This window comes from Podarcis filfolensis, assembly GCF_964270895.1.
Source record: "Podarcis filfolensis genome assembly, chromosome: 16".
Classification (NCBI taxonomy): Eukaryota; Metazoa; Chordata; class Lepidosauria; order Squamata; family Lacertidae; genus Podarcis; species Podarcis filfolensis.
In genome coordinates, this window is record NC_139620.1 from 9,764,694 (window position 1) to 9,783,710 (window position 19,017).

The window sequence follows — 19,017 nt, forward strand, 5'->3', positions numbered from 1 at the left end:
GTTGACATAGGCTGGATACACACCATGTGTCTAAAGCACACGGCGTCCCTCAAAGGATCCTGGGAACTTTTAGTCTATCCCTCACCACACTACGGTTCCCAGCACCCTTAACAAACTACGGTTCCCAGGTTTTTTTAAGTGGGTGTGTGCTTTAAATGTATGGTGGGTATGCAGCCCTGGGGTTAAGTCTGTTTCCTGGGCATAATTTGCAACCCATCAGTCCCAAAGAAGCCCAGAAATTGGATTTATCAGAACCTGGGAAACTTGTCTAAGAGTCACATCCAAATGAAGAATCCTGAGAACTGTAGTTTGCGGAGGGTGCTGGGAATTGTTGCTTCGCAAGGGGTCAACTACAGTTCCCAGGATTCTTTGGAAGAAGCCATGGGGCTTTCCATGTGACCAGAATCACGACACATCAACAAGGAATTGTGCCTCCAGTGTTGTGGGTGCAACTCTGTGGAACTCCCTCCCACAAGAAGTCACAGAAACTGCTGTCCCTGATGAGTTTCAGACACCTAATTAAAACCATTTTATTTCAGGAGAACCTTTGCACCACGAATGCTTCTCTGAGGCTTTACATTTTCTGGTGCTGTTTGTTGAAATTGCTTTTCTGAGCTTTAAATTATGCTTCGATTTCTATTCTGATGAGACGCTTTGAGACCTAGATGGTAACAAGCAGGATATGAACTTTTTAAAAAGAAAGAAAAGAAAGAAATGTATAATGTAGATGCTACCACTGAAGGAGGAGATCGAAGGGGAGGGCGAAACTTCAACATTCTTCTTTCAATCCCACTGCTCAAAAGGGAAGTGGTGAGTGAGGGGTGGGTTTTTTCAGGAGGGCGGGGGTTTAAAGATTGGCTGGGAGGGCTCTGTTTTAGCATACAAGAATGGCAGGGATAGCAAACTTTCTGATCCACCATCAGCTGTGAAGTTGTTTCTCTCCCCCCCAAAACACATCTGGTGCATTTCACAGGCCCACCTCGCCCCATTCCAACTGTTCACATCAGCACAACTTCATCAGTGTCAGATTTGTTTCTGTTTGGCTACACAGCAGAACCAGGGCATCATTACCCTACGTAAAGGCATTCACACCACGGCTAGAGATGACTTAGGAGAAGCTTAAATACTCCTAATTTGCGTGGAGCTGGTTTGAGAAAAGTTATTAGAGTAGTATTTCATAACAAAATACAGGATGCATGTGCAGTTTGCATGAAGATTTTACCTGTCAGGGAAGAAGGTGGGGTAAATTGATAATTTTAATTTTTTGAATTTTTTGAATTTAAATTCGTTAAAAAAACATTTTAATTTAAAAAATTTTAATGTTAATTTAATTTTTTAAAAAATAAAATAAAATAAATTTAAATTATTATTTCTAAACTGGCAGTGAGTTTGCAGTAAATGGGGGTGTGAAAGACAGCCCTGAAAAGATTTTGAGAGGATAAGGAGAGGTTTTGAAAACGCTCAGATCGTTCCCAAGTGAATCTGAGGCAAGCTGGGAGCAGGCCGTCCGTCTCTGGAACTCACCGCATAGAGGATGTCGAAAGAGAAGATTTGGATGCAACACATAATGGCAGAGAGGGTGCACACCACGATGGCGAAAACAGTCAGGCCACACACACTGAAGAGGAGGTCCTGAAGGGGCAGGGAAGGGGGGAGGTGGGGGGTGTCAAAACAGATCATTGTCACTGTGGTTGCAAAGGAACGCTTGATAAGTCTGGCTGCCTAAACACTAACCCGTTTGCGGCACACAAAGGTAGCTTTCCTCGACCCGGAAGAGCTCGTTGCGGACCCTAAACACACTGCTTTTCATCTAGATTTGATTCTAGGTCCTGCCATCAAGTTGATACACATTTGGAAAACCTTCCCTTGACCGGATTGGCTATCCATGCCTTTTTCTCCCTGCCCAGGCCCCAAGTGACTGAAAAATAAGGTTACCAGACGTCCCTGTTTCCCGGAGACAGTCCCCGGATTTACAAATCAGTCCTCATACAAAATCCATTGAAGCTGAAAAGTGTCCCTGGATTTGTTAAGTTGTGGGTGAACATATCAGACCACACAGCAATTTTTGTTTCTTACACTCTCATTCACACACACACACACACACACACACACCTCCCATAAAACGTCGGGTGCAGAATGTAACCTTCATCAAAAACCGCCAATAGATCCGTCTGCAATCAGGAGCATCCTTGTTTACTCACCTTGAGGACCAGGCGGACCTTGGAGCAATTTGGATCCAGTTCTGCGTTACTTCCGCAGCTTCCCAGCTGGCAGCAAGGGCACAGCTGAGATGGAGAGGTGCCCTGCTGGGGAGGCAGGAAAAGTCTGTAAGTGTGCTGCTGGCAAATGTTGTACTTTAACACGAGGCAAGGTTTCTGGGCCTGCCTGCAGTTGCACAGCACCATGGGCCTCGTAGTCTCCTCCCTTCCTCCCCTGTTGCTCCTTTATCCTTGGAATTGCCCCCACCCCAAAACAACTTTTGAAGCCTCCCCTCTTACTTCTTTCGACACCCACCTTTCCACGAAGTGTTTGGCACACAACCATGCAAGTCCCCACAGCCCTGTCGCGACTAAACCGAACTATGCAGTAACTAAAACAATTCATATTCCCATTGCTATAAATACGCAAAGAAATACTCTAATGTAAAATGGTACATGCATGCTTGGAAGAGGGAAGAGGGATGCAGTGGGGCGTTTTTGGGGGGGCGCAGCTGGCAGAGAAAGAGTTAAGTGGGCCCTCCTCCCCAATCCCTCTGCTCCAAAGCGCCCCCTTCGAAAGCTGCTTTTCCCCCTTTGAAGCCACCTTCCCCAACCAGGTGCCCTCCAGATGTCGCTGGAGTCTTTTCCCCGATCACTGGCCACACCGCTTGAGAATGATGAGAACTGGAGCCCAAGAACATTGCTGAACTACAACTCCCATCATCGAAGACCGTCGTTGAACTACAACTCCGATCGTCCATAACCATTGGCTGCGTTAGCTGAGGCTGACGGGAGCTGGAAACCCAATAACATTGTTGAACTACAACTCCCATCATCGAAGACCGTTGTTGAACTACAACTCCCATCGTCCATAACCATTGGCTGCGTTAGCTGAGGCTGACGGGAGCTGGAAACCCAATAACGTTGCTGAACCACAACCCCCATCATCCGTGACCATTGGCCAGGCTGGCCGAGGCTGATGGGAGCGGGAGCCCAAGAACACAGCTGAACTACAACTCCCATCATCCCTCAGCATTAGCCGTGCCAGCTGCCAGGGGGCTGCCGGGAGCTTGGCGATGCCTGGAGAGCACTCGGTTGTGGAAGGCTGCGCTGGAGGAAGAACGTAACGTATTAGCTCTGCTCTACGTCAAACCCCACCTGGAAGTCCAGGCTCCGTATCCCCTGCTCCTTCCAGACCGCATAACGGTCCCGTTGTCTTACCGGCTCGCAAGCCTCCAGGGACTTCACCTGCTGCTGGGCATTTTGGCAGGAGAGGATGGAGCCAGCCAAGGTAAGCATGACTCCGAGGACTGAGAGGAGCGTGAAGAAGGTAATCTGGGGGGTGGCGGGGAGAAAGAAGGCCGTTAAATCCCTAAGGAAGACGAAGGGGGAAGAGACACACACAGGAAATGGAGGAAGAAGGTGTCTTGCCAGAATGCTGTCCCATCTAGCTCAGTAATAATAATAATAATAATAATAATTATTATTATTATTATTATTATTATTTATACCCCGCCCTCCCCAGCCAGAGCCGGGCTCAGGGCTGCTAACACCAATAAAATCACAGTAAAAACATAATAGAGGAAAAAGGGGGTGGGAAGGAAAAGGGGAAAAAACCAATTTAAAATACAGGTTAAAATGCAATTTAAAATGCAGCCTCATTTTAAAGTAGCTGATAAATCAAGACCACAAGGGGAGGGAAACACAAGGGTCAGACCGAGTCCAAACCAAAGGCCAGGCGGAACAGCTCTGTCTTGCAGGCCCTGCAGAAAGATGTCAAGTCCCACAGGGCCCTAGTCTCTTGTGACAGAGCGTTCCACCACGTCGGGGCCAGTACTGAAAAGGCCCTGGCCCTAGTTGAGACCAATCTAACCTCCTTGAGGCTCGGGACCTCCAAGGTGTTGTTATTTGTGGACCTTAAGCTCCTTCGCGGGGCATACCAGGAGAGGCGGGGTCCTGTAGGTACGTGGGTCCTAGGCCCCACAGGTTGGCAGAAGCTCTCCAGGGTTCCAGGCAGGGGTCTCTCTCCCTCCCAGCCCTACCTGGAGATGCTGAGGACCGAACCCAGGACCCTCTGCATGCAAAGCAGATACTGTGCCCCCTGAGCTATGGCCCATCCCAAAACAGTCACAGCGAGGAATATCTTCAGACGGCAGATTTCCTTCCAGCCCAGGCCGATTAAGTGTGCACAAAACCACTTCCGAACTCGAGAGGTGGAGGAGTTGCGGGCTTCACGCCTTCTCCACGTGCGCGGGGGCTGGCTCTCAGCCTCCGCGCGATTGAGGGGATCCCTAGCCGCATCATCCCCTGGCCAGCCGGGGGGGGGGGGCATGGCTGGCGCGATATCACACTAGCGCAGCCGGGGATCTCCCTCTTTTGCCACCTCAGCTCATCAGGTTTCCCACCCTCCCGCCCTTTAAGGTTTCCGTCCTTGACCTTGCTATGGACCTCGGTTGGTCGCCGTTGAGGGGCCTGGTAGGAATTTTTTCCACTTGGCAAATTGGCACCAGCCACTTGGTTTTTCGCCTGTCTCGTAGCAAATCGTCACAACTTCCTCGGCATTGGTGGTTAGGCATTGGTAGGGGTATTGTCATGTAGATGAAGGGGGGGAGGAAGCGCCATCACCTGCCCCGCATATTGAAGGGTAGTCCAGTAAAGGATTCTGGGGGGGGGGGTGGCCCTGTCCGAAGCCTGTGGAGGTGAGGACCTAAGGCACGCCCCCTATCGGTGACGCCGGGGGAGTTCCTAGTTGATGTGCATCAGCAGGACTTCCCCCTTGTTGTTGTTTAGTCGTTTAGTCATGTCCGACTCTTCGTGACCCCCTGGACCAGAGCACGCCAGGCCCTCCTGTCTTCCACTGTCTCCCACAGTTTGGCCAAACTCATGCTGGTAGCTTCGAGAACACCATCCAACCATCTCGTCCTCTGTCGTCCCCTTCTCCTTCTGCCCTCCATCTTTCCCAACATCAGGGTCTTTTCCAGGGAGTCTTCTCTTTTCATGAGATGGCCAAAGTCTTGGAGCCTCAGCTTCAGGATCTGTCCTTCCAGTGAGCACTCAGGGCTGATTTCCTTCAGAATGGATCGGTTTGATCTTCTTGCAGTCCATGGGACTCTCAAGAGTCTCCTCCAGCACCAGAATTCAAAAGCATCAATTCTTCAGCGATCAGCCTTCTTGATGGTCCAGCTTTCACTTCCATACATCACTACTGGGACTCCCTCTACTGGTGGTTAACCCTTCCCGGTCTTCAAGCAATCGGGCTGAAGCCAGATAGTTGGTTAATAAGACCAATGCCTAAGTCAATACCGCTCATTCCTGTAACCAATAAAGTTGTGGCCATTTTTTGCCCATTAACCTAAATATTTGTGTCATGTGTCTTTATCGCCACACAGTGGAAGGTGCTAGAAGTAGGGTTAGACCCTACAGAGTAGAGCTGGGGAAGGAGGACTTCCACAACAGCACAAATCAGAGGGAGAACAAATTTCATCCTGGCTTGTAGCCTTTTGACAGCCTTATCCTCCGCAAAATTCTCTTTTACGGCCATCCAGGTTAGCAGCCATCACGAATTCTTGCAGGAGTGAGTTCCACAGTAGGTGCCATGTGGAAAAAGCGACTCTTTTGTCTGACACCCAAATCTTCCCCTCAATTGGCTTCATCTGATGTCCTCAAATTCCAGCGTTATAGGAAAGAGAGAGAGAAACTTTCCATTGGTCCACTTGCAGCATTTTAAGCACATCTATCATGTCTAGATGCAGGTGGCGCTGTGGGTTAAACCACAGATCCTAGGAATTGCCGATCAGAAGGTCAGCGGTTCGAATCCCTGTGACGGGGTGAGCTCCTGTTGCTCGGTCCCTGCTCCTGCCAACCTAGCAGTCTGAAAGCACGTCAAAGTGCAAGTAGATAAATAGGTACCACTCCGGCGGGAAGGTAAACGGCGTTTCCGTGTGCTGCTCTGGTTCGCCACATGACCCGGAAGCTGGCCACATGACCTGGAAGCTGTACGCCAGCTCCCTCAGCCTGTAAAGCGAGATGAGCGCCGCAACCCCAGAGTCGGTCATGAATGGACCTAATGGTCAGGGGTCCCTTTACCTTTATCATGTCTAGGGCTGAGTGATATCTGATTTTCAACATCGCGATATCCGGTTCATCAACATCGCGATATACTGATATATCACAAAGTCTGAAATAAGGATGGAGCTCGGCTGGCTTCACGGTTTTCCGCGTGTTGTGATTTTTGCATAGCACACAAACGCACACACGTATTATGGTTCGTGAGATATTGCTAGGTCAAAAATTATGAAACCGATATCATGATAGGGACTTCAAACCAGTTTTGGACAATATATTAATATATTGCCCAGCCCTAATCATGTCCCTCTCACCTGTCTGTTGGTTTCCTTCTAAGACAACTCATCTCTCTCTCTCTCTTTTTTCTCTTGATCTCATGATGCCCCACTTTTGGAACAATAATGCCTCTCTCCACCCGCCTTCCGTTCAAAGGCCTCCTCAGAACCCACCTTTTCCATAAAGCCTTTGGCACAACCTCAGCTGGAAGGAATCCGAAGTATAAATGCGTTTCTTGACAATTTGTTTCCATTTATGCCTGCTTAGCCTTCCTTCTGCACATCAACCCTTTCCCCCTTTGTGTTTCCTAAGAACATTTGCTTTTCAGAGCTTGGGAAGTTCGTTCTGAAACGGAACTCGTTTTGGTTCAAGTTCAAGACGTCCAAAGAGGAACAGATTCCGGCGAACGACCGTCCCTTTACAAAGCAAACTCGTTCAGTCCAGAGTTCGATTCAAGTTCGTCCGAATGATCCTCAACATTCAGACAGTTGCAGGCTGCTGAAGTATAGAATACAGTGGTACCTCGGGTTACAAACACTTCGGGTTACAAACTCCGCTAACCCGGAAATAGTACCTCAGGTTGAGAACTTTGCCCCAAGATGAGAACAGAAATCGCGCGGCAGCGGCGAGGCGGCAGCAGGAGGCCCCATTAGCTAAAGCACGCCTCAGGTTAAGAACAGTTTCGGGTTAAAAACAGACCTTCCAAATGAATTAAGTTCATAACCTGAGGTACCACTATATACTGAAAGAAGATGAAGCAAACATCAAAACATACAGTGGTGTGTGAATGGTTTTTTTCCATGTATTTCCCCCATCAATTATGTACTTTAATGGCCCGAAAACTCCAAAGCTTATTTTTTTAAAAAAGCAAATGAAGAGAATGAACTTGAAGATGAACTAGAAACCTTCCAAAGTTCCACCGCCAAAAGAACTTTCTTTGTGTTCATTTAACTTGGCAGTTACGGGAACGACTTTCAGGTGCAGCCCAGAGGTTTCTGAATTAATTCAGTTAACTGTGTTAAGAAGAAGAAGAGGAGTTTGGACTTGATATCGCGCCTTTCACTCCCCTTAAGGAGTCTCAAAGCGGCTAAAAATCTCCTTTCCCTTCCTCCCCCACAACAAACACTCTGTGAGGTGAGTGGGGCTGAGAGACTTCAGAGAAAGGTGTGACTAGCCCAAGGTCACCCAGCAGCTGCACGTGGAGGAGCGGGGAATCGAACCCGGTTCACCAGATTATGAGTCTACTGCTCTTAACCACTACACCACGCTAGACTAGTTCATTCCAAACACGAACGAAGCGTCAATACTTACCACCGGGGTGAACGGGCGCCTCCAGGAGACGATGCCAACCACTCCGGAGAATGCCAACTAGAGATCAAGACACACAGAGAAGAGAGGTTGCCTTGATTGCCAAAGATCTACCAGTGGCTTTGAGTGACCACTGCTGGTCCTCTCTAGGTGAGAAGGAAGATGCTGAGAGCTTGGCATGGGGTGGGATGGCCCACTTCTATACATTATTATTTTTAAAGAAGAAACATGTCTCCCCAAACTGGAAACTTCAGCTAGTGCAGAATTACACCAATCCTGGTCCAACTGCACTGGCTGCCAATAAGTTTCCAGGCAGTGGTGTCGCGACGGGGGGACGGGGGGACGGGGGGGGGGATGGGCGGTGTGCCCCGGGTGCCATGTCTGGGGTGTGACAAGAAGGCACCCTGCGGGAACTTGCGGCAGCGCGAGCTGCCATTGCACCGCCGCAGTTGCATGTGGAGGATCCTCTGCTTGTGGCTGCCAGAGGCAAACCGCTATGTACACCATGTGTAGCGTCGCACGCACACGCTGTATGTAACGCTGCCGCACATTGCGGTTTGCCGCCGGCGCCAATCAAGCACCATAAGGACGGCGGTGGGATCCCTCCGTTGCCGCTACAGCCGCATGTAGAGGATCCTCTGTTCGCAGCTGTGGCGGCGACGGAGGGATCCTGGCACTCTCCATATGGCGCTGGAGCACCGGCGCCAGCAAACCGCTATGTATATTGCATGTGCGGCGTCACTACGTACGGCCCGGGTCTCACGATGCCTTTGTTCGCCCCTGTTTCCGGGCCCAGTTCGAAGTGCTGTTCTTGATCTATAAAGCCTTAAACAGCTCAGGACCGAAATACCTCAAGCACCACTTCTTTCCATTTGAACCTACCCAGACCCTGAGATCATCTTATGAGGCCCTTCATTGAGTGCCTCCTCCACGAGAGGTGTGGATGGCGACAACACGAGAACGGGCCTTTTCTGTGGTGGCTCCCCTTTTGTGGTATGCTCTCCCCAAGGAGGCTCGCCTGACACCTTCATTATAAACTTTTAGGCACCAGGAGAAAGTTTTCCTATTTAACCAGGCCCTGGGCTGACACCCGATGCCCTTTTAAATATATGGGGGGGTATTGGTTTGTTGTTGTTCTTTATATTGTATTTTGTGTTTTTTATATTGCAGTTTTATGTTGTCAACGGCTCTGAGATATATGGCTAAAAGGTAGCATACACATTTAATAAATAATAATAATAATTTTCAAATCTTAAGCTCAGTTCTCCCCTATTTTCACATCCCTGTACGGTTTGTTTAAAAAAACAACCATTTCTTCCCAATAAATTGCCAGCATTTTAGTGCGAACCTCCTAATGGGCACGCTTTTCTACGCAGCATTGCCTAAAATGCACATTTTTGCAAAGCGTATTTCCCCTCACACTTACATTTCCCCAGACGCAATGCATTTTGGCCTGCTCTTTTCCTTAGCATACGCATTTTTAGGCACGCTTTACCTCAGCGCATGCATTTTCATGCACGTTGCTCAGCTGCAGAACTGCGCTACAAACAAAAAAATCTGGAGAAGTGCTGGTTTCGAAGCTGTTTCAGCTCGAATACAGTTGCAGAAAGCGTGACCGAATCACAGAGATTTTTTTTAGCAGTTGCTAGGAAGGACCTCCTGGAATAAGTCGGCACATCTCTGTCCCAGATTAAACAGGGGAGAGAGGCTGCAAAGCTCAGCGTTCTTTCCCATGGCTGCTGGCAGCCGAGTTGACTCTGATAGCAGAGGAGGGACGCAACATTTCTCAGTAGGCTGTGGATTTTATTATTATTATTTTATAATGGAGTTCATTCGCTCTAAATTATTCATGATTACATTTTTTTTTTATAAGCGATGTGATTGAAAACAGAGCCGGCAGAAACTGCCTCGAGCTGAGGAAACGGAGGATTGGTGCCTAAAGCTAAGTCCTGCTCCGAGGAGACCCACTGATATTAATGCTCAAGGGTTAACTGAGGCCAACTGGCTGCAATGGGTCTATTCTGAACAGGATTTTGTTAGATCTCAGTGTAAACAATGCTCAGAAGGGGGCGGGGGCCAAGTATCTTTGTGTCGTTTGAAGTTTCAGGCCCTCCTCTCATAGATATTTCGAGATTGGGTGCTAGAGGACTGCCGTGCGCTGTACGTGGGGCTGCCCTAGAAGACGACTCTATTTGGTGCAAAATGGCAGCAGCCAGATTACTGGTTGGGGTTGCCTTAATAATAATAATAATAATAATAATAATAATAATAATAATAATAATAAATTATTTATACCCCTCCCTCCCTGGCCAAGACTGGGCTCAGGGCGGCTAACACTGAATATAAATACAGTAAAAACATTAAAACAAAAAACAGTTGATTAAAATATAAGTTAGAATCATAGCTGTCAACTTTTCCCTTTTTTAAAGGGAAATTCCCTTATTCCGAATAGGATTCCTCGCAAGAAAAGGGAAAAGTTGACAGCTATGGTTAGAATACAGTTTAAAATACAGCTTAAAATGCAGCCTCGTTTTAGTGGTAGCCCATAGATCAAAGCCATAAGGGGAGAAAACGTCAAATATTCACCGGGGCCAACTATCCATGCTGGTCCTACATGGGCCAGCAAAAAGAGCCAAGGGAAAATTTATATACAAATCCCATATAAGGGGTTCCATCTAATAATAATAATAATAATAATAATAATAATAATAATAATAATAATAATAATAATAATATGAGAGGGGGGATAGACTGAGTCCATCTGAAAGGCCAGGCGGAACTCATAAAACCGTGTTCTAAAGCAGATGCATTGCCAGTTGCTTTTTGGGCATAATTTAAGGTGTTCACACTAGTTTGAAGCTCTAAAGGACTGGAAGGCTGGCTCCTTCCCTTGAGACCCCCTTGGGTGCTGAGATCAGCAGAGGAGGCCCTCTGCCACCCTCAGAGGTCCAACACGGTCTTCTGGCTGTGGGTCCACCCCACCACTGCCTGTGGCCCCCAATTGACTTCCCATTCATGGGGGAGTGAATATTCCAGTTCACCAGTTTGTCACACAACATCGCCTTGATATTTTACAATATGGCAGTATTTAGAAATGTGTCTGTAAATAATTACGTTGTTGTTGTTGTTTGAATTTATATACCACCCTATACCCACAAGTTTAACCCTATAAAAGTAAAAACCAACGCTAACCAACGTTAAAATGCCTAAATCAAATAGACATGATGAGAGACCAAATAAAAGTTTGCCAAACCAGGGAGAACTTGAAATTCAGAACCCGCCTGGTGAAACACCCACTGTGTCTGCAGAGTAATTTATTCTCTTTAATTGAGTAATTAATGAACTGTAATGACTACTTGCTCTCAGTGCTGTCATGTGAACCTATTGCCCATTAATGGCAATCTGCATCAGAGGCCCAACTTCCAGGCGCCTCTGCCAGAGGTGAGGTGGGTGGTGAAATCAGACAGGGCCTTTATAGTGGTGGCTCCCTAACTGTATAATTCTTAACCTTGGGACAGTTAGCTGGTATCTATTTTGTTTGTCTCTCCAGATCCAGCTTATATGTTTTGATTTCCCTGGGCTTTCAGTGGATTTTCTGCTGTATATTTTAATTATGATTGCTACTTATCAACTTGCTTTCAGTTTTGCTGCTGATTTCAGTGTTAATTAGCGGGTAGTTTGTTTGTTTTTTAAAAAGATCTTTCTTGGAAGTGTTGGCTGATGGATGGCATCCCAGAAATCTGTTAAATAAGTAAATAACATCAGGCTTTTTTTGCCTTTTCCCCTTCTTCTTCTTTTAAAACATCATCTGCAAATGGCTAGAAACATTTAAATCAATGTGTGCTGGATGGGGAAGGTGGGGGAAGCCCAATATCTATCAATAATGGATCCAATAATGGATCTGGGGAAAGCCTGAGCTTTCACCCAGCTGTGCTATGCAAGATGCACTCACCGGAAAACCAGCCCAGATAGGACATGCGTTCCGGATGTGGCTCTGCGAGGGCATGTTGGTGGTTACCAGTAGGCTCAGCGTCACGATCAGGACGCCCAGGATCATCTGAACGAAGCCGAGGAGGAGGATGATCTGGAGCCAGGCCCGCCGGACGCGGAGGTGCGTGAAGCTGCGGGACGTTGTGCGGGCCGTCAGCGAGTAGCTGGAATCGCTCCTGGAGGGCATGACTCTGGCCCAAAGGAGGGCGGCTTCCGGAGGGACCCCAGAAGCAGCCGTAAACAGAAGCGACCCTGGTCCTCAAAGGCTAGGCCTTGAACCCTCCTGCGTAAGGCACAGGACCTGCTTTTCAAAAGAGGCAAGTTTTTTACGGCTTTCCAAAAAGCAGCTTCTCATTGGCTAACCCCAAATCCACTTGACTCTCCGGGCTCTGTACATGTGAGAAGAAACCGACGAAAAGGAGGGCGGATGTTGGTGTATAATTCCAAGGCAGCAGCACGGCTTCACCAGGGCACCGCCCGAGAAGATGTCTCAATGGGGAAAGGGTGCCTCTGAGCATGCGTGGAGGGCCCCTGCCCTGAGCAAACACACACATAAATGCATCCGACGGGAGAGGGATTCCAGGGGAGGAGACGAGGGGTGACAAGGAGAGTTTAGCCCTGGCACACGTTCGCTTTTAGCTGGATGCCACCTCCGGGGAGAAGCAGATGCCAACTTCCAGATCTCCCCCCGCCCAAGAAAGCCACTGCCCAGGAGAAGGAACATCAGAGTTTGGCTTCAGGAGAGGGAGCATCCCAACCTCAAAAGCCCAGAGGTTGGAGAGACAGAGCCACCAACCCAACCCTCCCGTCGTCCACGTGAATCGGTCCAGCAGAATGTGAATCCTCCAGGTCCCACGTGAACAGCATCTAACCACATCACTTGGGAGTCGAATGGGGAAAGTTAGCCCTTTTTCTCAGCCTGGCTGTGGTTAAAACGCACCGTGCAGTTTTGAATCTGCAGGCCTTTGCGCTCTCCCATTGGAAGAAGGCCTCCAGGCCGCCAGGAGATGAAGGACTGGATGCAGAGAGATTGTTATGCAAAGAAGGGGCTTTCTGACTTTTTCCACAGCCGGGGTCCTCAAGAGAGCCATCTTTCCCGGATCAGGGGTCATCATGGCCCAAAGGGGACCCTTGCCTGGCAGCCATGGGGTGGTTGTTTATCCGGACAGGAGTTTGCTCCCAAGGAGGAGAGAGAATCGCAACAGCAGCAGCAAGCGGTTGATGCTGTTTCCGACGGATGAGAAACACCAAGCGGTTCCCGGACGAGCGATGGATTCTCAGCCGACCGCTGCTCCTCTGACAGGCGGCCTGGCACCACCGCTGCCATCCACGCGGCTTGCCTCCTCCCTCCTCCCCTCAACCCAGCGTTGGCAGATGGATCAGGAAAAGATGTCCGGAGTCAGCTTCAAAACCCCAGAGGATTCTCACTGAACCGCTGGCAAACCGACCTGACGCTGCGGTAACCACCCCGAGCAGGAGATGGTGGCAGCTCGGCTTGGTACGGCAGAAGGCACCAGTCTCATCTGGCACAGAGGCTGGCAATTGCCAGAGTTCAAGTATTACCCAGGAAAAGTTTTTTAGGGGGTGGGTGGGGAGAGGGTCCCAGCCGTGGGGGGAGAGGCTTGTTCTTCTGCGCCGTGCGGACAGAAGGCGTCAGCTCTTAAAGAGGCCACAAAACTCCGAGCCGTCTGAAAAACAGAATTGCCACAGGATAAAATAAACCGTCTTGGTTAAAAGCTGGGCACCTCGGCTTCCCTATCACAGTGTGGGCTGGAGGCTCATCTCTCTCAGCTTCTCCCTATAAACTTTGGTCTGCCCCACCCCACCCCAGAGGTCTACTGGGAAGCCCCCAACTTTGCAAAACACCCAAATCCCTCCATCTAACTGCTTCTAAAAGAAAGAGACCAGCCATCAGCCTGGCTGGCTTGCTACAGATTCTGCTTCACCCTCCACCTCACCCCACCCCACCCCGCTCCCCTCTGCTCCCCATCTCATCTTTCTTCCTCACCCCCCCCAAAAAACCCCCAGGAGCTAAACACAGCTGCAGACTTACCACGCATGGGAGGAGTCTGCCTGCCCAGCTGCAGGGCAGCTCTTGGCCAGGGATGTTCCAGGAGCCACCTCCCCCTGCCAGGCGCCTGCATCCCTCTCTCTGGAGGATGCTCGGCTGGTCCTGATGCTGCAAGGAGGAAGGGCACGCCCTGCCGTGATGCATCTTGGGAGTTGTAGTTAATCAGCCAAGGACTAGGATCCCATGCTTTTGCCCTGCCAGGGGAAGGGTACAGGGAGCCCAGCTTGGGCAGGGTGGGTGTGGAGAATTGTGTTCCAGAGTTTCCCTGTTTGGATGGCAAGGGACATAAGAAGAACAGGGAAAATCTCAGATCTTTCAGGAATGAGCTAGCGATTGTTGGTAGTAGCCTGCCCATTTTAACAGGACCAGGGCTGATTTTTTTTAGTTTTGCATTGTTTCGATTGAGAACTCGACTCGTGTGCTAATCCTGGCATAACTGCATACACATTTAATAATAATAATAATAATAATAATAATAATAATAATAATAATAATGCATAGACGCTGTATTTAAGGAGATATCTGTTCAGTCATCCTCTGCTTCCAAAACAGGGTAATAAACTCAAGGTCTGCATTAGGCTTCAGCTGTCCAATAAAATTGTATCATCTGGCCTGTCCAAATTTACAAGCAATAATTTGGGCTTTCAGATTTCAGCAGGACCCTGCACAACGCCCAAATTCACACCCCACCCTCCGTAGTTCAGCTTCTGTTCTAAGTCATTGTGGTAGCACCCCCAGCAGCGCCCTCTCACCTCAGTGAGAGTGAACCGGTTGCGCTCCCTTAAATCTGCCTCTGTTCACAACCCTTATGCTGAGAAAGAGGAGCTGGAATTTTAACCTGACACCAATGGTGCTTCATCATTGGTGCGGGTGTGTCTGCATCTGAGCATGCGCAGAGTGCCTCTTCTTTTGAATAAATACAGCCAGTCACCTCACTTCAGGGAATGGGGGAAATCAATGTTGTTCCAATGACCATTTGGAAAGGGTCTTGATCAGGAGTCAGCAAACTTTTCCAGCAGGGGGCCGGTCCACTGTCCCTCAGACCTTGTGGGGGGCCGGACTATATTTTTTGGGGGGGAAATATGAACGAATTCCTATGCCCCACAAATAACCCAGAGATGCATTTTAAATAAAAGGACACATTCTACTCACAAAAACACGCTGATTCCTGGACCATCGACGGGCCGGATTTAGAAGGTGATTGGGCCGGATCTGGCCCCCGGGCCTTAGTTTGCCTACCCATGGTCTTGATGATATGTTTTTATTTGAGGATTATTCAAGATGCAGGTTCCAACCCACACCAATGGCCATCCCTATCTGCAGTAGGTTTTGGGGGGTTTTCTTGCCATCATATAAGCAACTAATCACTCTTGGTTTAATGCATTTCCACTTTCATACATGAACAGAAATACAAATTTGTTCACTTTTAAGGTGTCGCAAAGTTGGATTTTTTTCTGTTTTTGCTGCAGCAGACTAAAGTCACTATCCCTCTCAAAGAGGATTGGACAAATAACGCCAAGGTTGCAGGTTTGATCCCCGTATGGGACAGCTGCTTATACCTGCATTGCAGGAGGGTTGGACTAGATGATCCTCAGGGTTCCTTCCAACTCTACAATTCTATGACATTCATAGAGGAAAAGGCTGTCGGTGCATTTTAACCTGTATTTTAAATTGTTTTTTTTCTTTTTCTTACTATGTTTTTACTGAAATGTTATTGGTGTTAGCCTCTCTGAGCCCAGCTCTGGCCGGGGAGGGCAGGGTATAAATAAAAATTATTATTATTATTATTATTATTAGCCACATGCTGCTTCCACTGTCATAGGCAGAATGTCTTTGAAAGCCAATTGCTGGGAATCGCAGCTGGGGAGAATTGCTGTTGCAATCAGTTACTGCTTGCGAGTTTCCCAAGAGGCATTGAGTTGGCTACACGAGAACAGGATGCTGGGGCTAAATGGGGCATTTGGCCTGATCCGCCAGGGCCCCTTTTATGCTCTGGAAATGGCCGTTCTGCATCCATTTGTCCATTTCACGGATTATTTTTTTTCTTTGAGAGAGGACCTCTTTGTAAAATGCTTGTTCTCATATGAGCATCTTACAGTTCAGCTCCCTCCCTCTTCTCATCAGGGCCTGAAATTGCACATTGCTGAGTCTCCCATTATTTGTTTACTCTCTCTGCGCTAGCTTCTCCGCCGATTTAAAAGCCACGTAGGTGTTTGTTCTTCCAGCTAAAGGGAGCATTTGCAAAGCGCTTGGTGCTGTGTTATGTACGGTTCAAAGATATCATATCCTCCAATATTTCTCCGATGAAAATAAGGGTGTCCTATTTAATAATAATTTTATTTTTTTTATACCCTGCCCATCTGTCTGGGTTGTTGTTGTTCATTAAATGTGTATATTGCCATATACCTGTAAAGATCTCAAGGTGGTTCACAACAGAAAATTACAATTAAAAAAACACAAAACACCTAACAAAAATAAGAACAAAGAGAACCCAATAACTCGCCCCCTGCTTCCACAACATATTTAAAACCAGGCCGTGGGCCTTATCGGTAGTTGCGCCTGCCTTGCGGAACGCCCTCCCATCAGATGTGAAGGAAATAAACAGTTATCTGACTTTTAGAAGACATTTGAAGGCATCCCTGTTTAGGGAAGTTTCTAATGTTTGATGTTTTATCGTGTTTTTAATATTTTGTTGGGAGACGCCCAGTGTGGCTGGGAAAACCCAGGCAGATGGGAGGGGTATAAATTATTATTATTATTATTATTATTATTATTATTATTATTATTTTAAAAGGCCTGGTTGAAGGGGAACATCTTTTCCTGGTGCCTAAAGGTGTACAATGAAGATGCCAGGCCAGTCTCCCTGGGGAGAGGATCCCACAAACTGGGAACAACTTGCATAAGGCTTGTGTAAGCAAAAATGTTTTTAGCAGGCATTGAAAAGAGCAGAGAGAAGGCACCTGCCTGGTGTCAATAGGCAGGGAGTTCCAAAGGTTGCGCGCTGCCACACTAGAGGATAAATTTCTTACAAATACGGGATAAGCGGCAGCTGTTGCAGGACCAGTTCCCGCTACCTGATTCAGTATTGTTGCCTGACTGGCAGCAACACCCTGAAGTCTCAAGCATGGAAGGCTCTTTCCCATTGTTCTTTAGTCATGTCCGACTCTTTGTGACCCCCTGGACCAGAGCATGCCAGGCACTCCTGTCTTCCACTGCCTCCCGCAGTTTGGTCAAACTCATGCTGGTAGCTTTGAGAACACTGTCCAACCATCTCGTCCTCTGTCGTCCCCTTCTTGTGCCCTCCATCTTTCTCAACATCAGGGTCTTTTCCAGGGAGTCTTCTCTTCTCATGAGGTGGCCAAAGTATTGGAGCCTCGGCTTCAGGATCTGTCCTTCCAGTGAGCACTCAGGGCTGATTTCCTTCAGAATGGATGGGTTTGATCTTCTTGCAGTCCATGGGACTCTCAAGAGTCTCCTCCAGCACCAGAATTCAAAAGCATCCATTCTTCTGCGATCAGCCTTCTTTATGGTCCAGCTTTCACTTCCATACATCACTACTGGGTATCTGCCCCCTTTTAACTAGAGACTGAAACTTCTGTTGGCAAACATGCCAAGTTACTTGCGCTGTGCACACTACGCAAAAAATACACATTTAAAGCATATTATTTCCCCCAAAGAATCCTGGGAGTTTCCCCCACACAGAACTGCAATTCTCAGCACCCTTACCAAACCACAGTTCCCATGATTCTTTGGGGGAATAACATGATTTAAATTTACGGGGTGCCCAGGTCAGAACCAACTCCAGCTACCCTGGGCGAACAAGGGGGGCTATTGGCTTCAGTAGCCAAGTAAAACCTCCAGCTCCAGCAACACTATACCTCCAAATCCTAGAGAGGCAACCAAACAGAGGAAGGCCGCCGTCTACACATGCCCTGCTTGCGAGGTTCCAGAGGATGCTACTTGGGGAAATATAATATGTGACGTGGCCTGGTCCACAAATGCTGCAGCCGTTCTGAGAGGTTTGTTCTGCGGGAAGGAAGAGGCAGCGAAAGCCCAGCAGCTCCAGCTTTTAGCTCTGCTCTCCTGCCATCAAGACAGCTCCCCAGAGGCCCTCCGTTGCTGCTTAATGGATGCTCCTCCACCACCAGCCGCAGCCCAGCTCCTTCCCCGCCCTACGCTAAGTGCAGCTCGCCGGAGCTGGCGGAAACCCCAAATGGGCCAGGCCTGGTGGCTCCCTGCTCATCCGCCACCCCCCAACTGCCTCCCCCGTTCCCTGGCACCAGTGGGAAACAGCCAGGCAGGTGGTGGCAATAGGTGCCAATAAGTCTTTTCATGAAACACCAGCCAGGGCTCCCAGGCTTACAAGCAAAGAGAGAGCCATTAGCCTCACCCCCCCCAATGCGTCTTATTTATTGAAATCGATGCCAGCAGGGCTCAGATCCGCCTGACAACAACACCCTGTGTGACCGGGAAGGTCTTCTCTGGGGTTTTCGGATGTGTGGGGATTCTCTGAAGCAGCAGTGGGCTAGCTAGCAAAGGCAGAAGAGCAGGGCCCCTCCTTCGTGGTTAAGTCACAGCCTCTTCTAAATATTCTGCAACCTTCCAAGATTACACATTAAATATTATAATTATGCAATAATAGTCGCCAGGGATGTACAGTGGTACCTCGGGTTACAGACGCTTCAGGTTACAGACTCCACTAACCCAGGAATAGTGCCTCGGGTTAAGAATTTTGCTTCAGGATGAGAACAGAACATAGCTGTCAACTTTCAGATTTGAAAATAAGGGATCAGCAGCCTCACCTATCCCGGGGACAGTCTACGGGATATCTAACAATCCGGGATAGCAGCGGGAAGCAGTGGGAAACGGCGCTGGAATAAGGGGATTTCCCGCAAAAAAAGGGAAGGTTGACAGCTATGGAACAGAAATCTTGGAGCAGCAGCGCAAGACCCCATTAGCTAAAGTGGTGCTTCAGGTTAAGAACAGTTTCAGGTTAAGAACGGACCTCCGGAACGAATTAAGTTCTTAACCCGAGGTACCACTGTACTGCAACGGATCAGTGCAGATCTCTAGGTGGGCTCACATACTCAGAAGATTGTTCGTCAGATG

The 19,017-nt window shown here is 48.4% G+C and overlaps 2 protein-coding genes across 6 annotated transcripts in view; both read right to left on the bottom strand.

The window, feature by feature from the left end:
- Positions 1 to 14,060, bottom strand: part of ENTREP3 (endosomal transmembrane epsin interactor 3) — a 33,156-nt gene extending 19,096 nt beyond the window's left edge. The window contains exons 1-6 of one of the 5 annotated variants that reach the window (XM_083591138.1): positions 13,891 to 14,060; positions 11,800 to 13,525; positions 7,851 to 7,907; positions 3,357 to 3,533; positions 2,202 to 2,303; positions 1,525 to 1,632 (exon numbers count right to left, since the gene is read on the bottom strand). In XM_083591138.1, coding sequence (XP_083447264.1) covers positions 1,525 to 1,632; positions 2,202 to 2,303; positions 3,357 to 3,533; positions 7,851 to 7,907; positions 11,800 to 12,024 — 669 coding nt within the window. In that variant the 5' untranslated portion in view covers positions 12,025 to 13,525; positions 13,891 to 14,060. Of the gene's footprint in view, positions 1 to 1,524; positions 1,633 to 2,201; positions 2,307 to 3,356; positions 3,534 to 7,850; positions 7,908 to 11,799; positions 13,526 to 13,890 lie in introns of all 5 variants that reach the window. The other 4 variants (XM_083591137.1, XM_083591140.1, XM_083591139.1 and 1 more) reach the window with 4 other exon arrangements.
- The window catches only part of LOC310751711 (lysosomal acid glucosylceramidase-like), a 142,894-nt gene extending 124,303 nt beyond the window's left edge, over positions 1 to 18,591 (bottom strand). The window contains exon 1 of the mRNA XM_083591256.1: positions 18,574 to 18,591. The gene's annotated coding sequence lies outside the window, so the exon portion shown is untranslated. The remainder of the gene's footprint in view (positions 1 to 18,573) is intronic.
- Between the last annotated feature and the right edge of the window lie 426 nt (positions 18,592 to 19,017).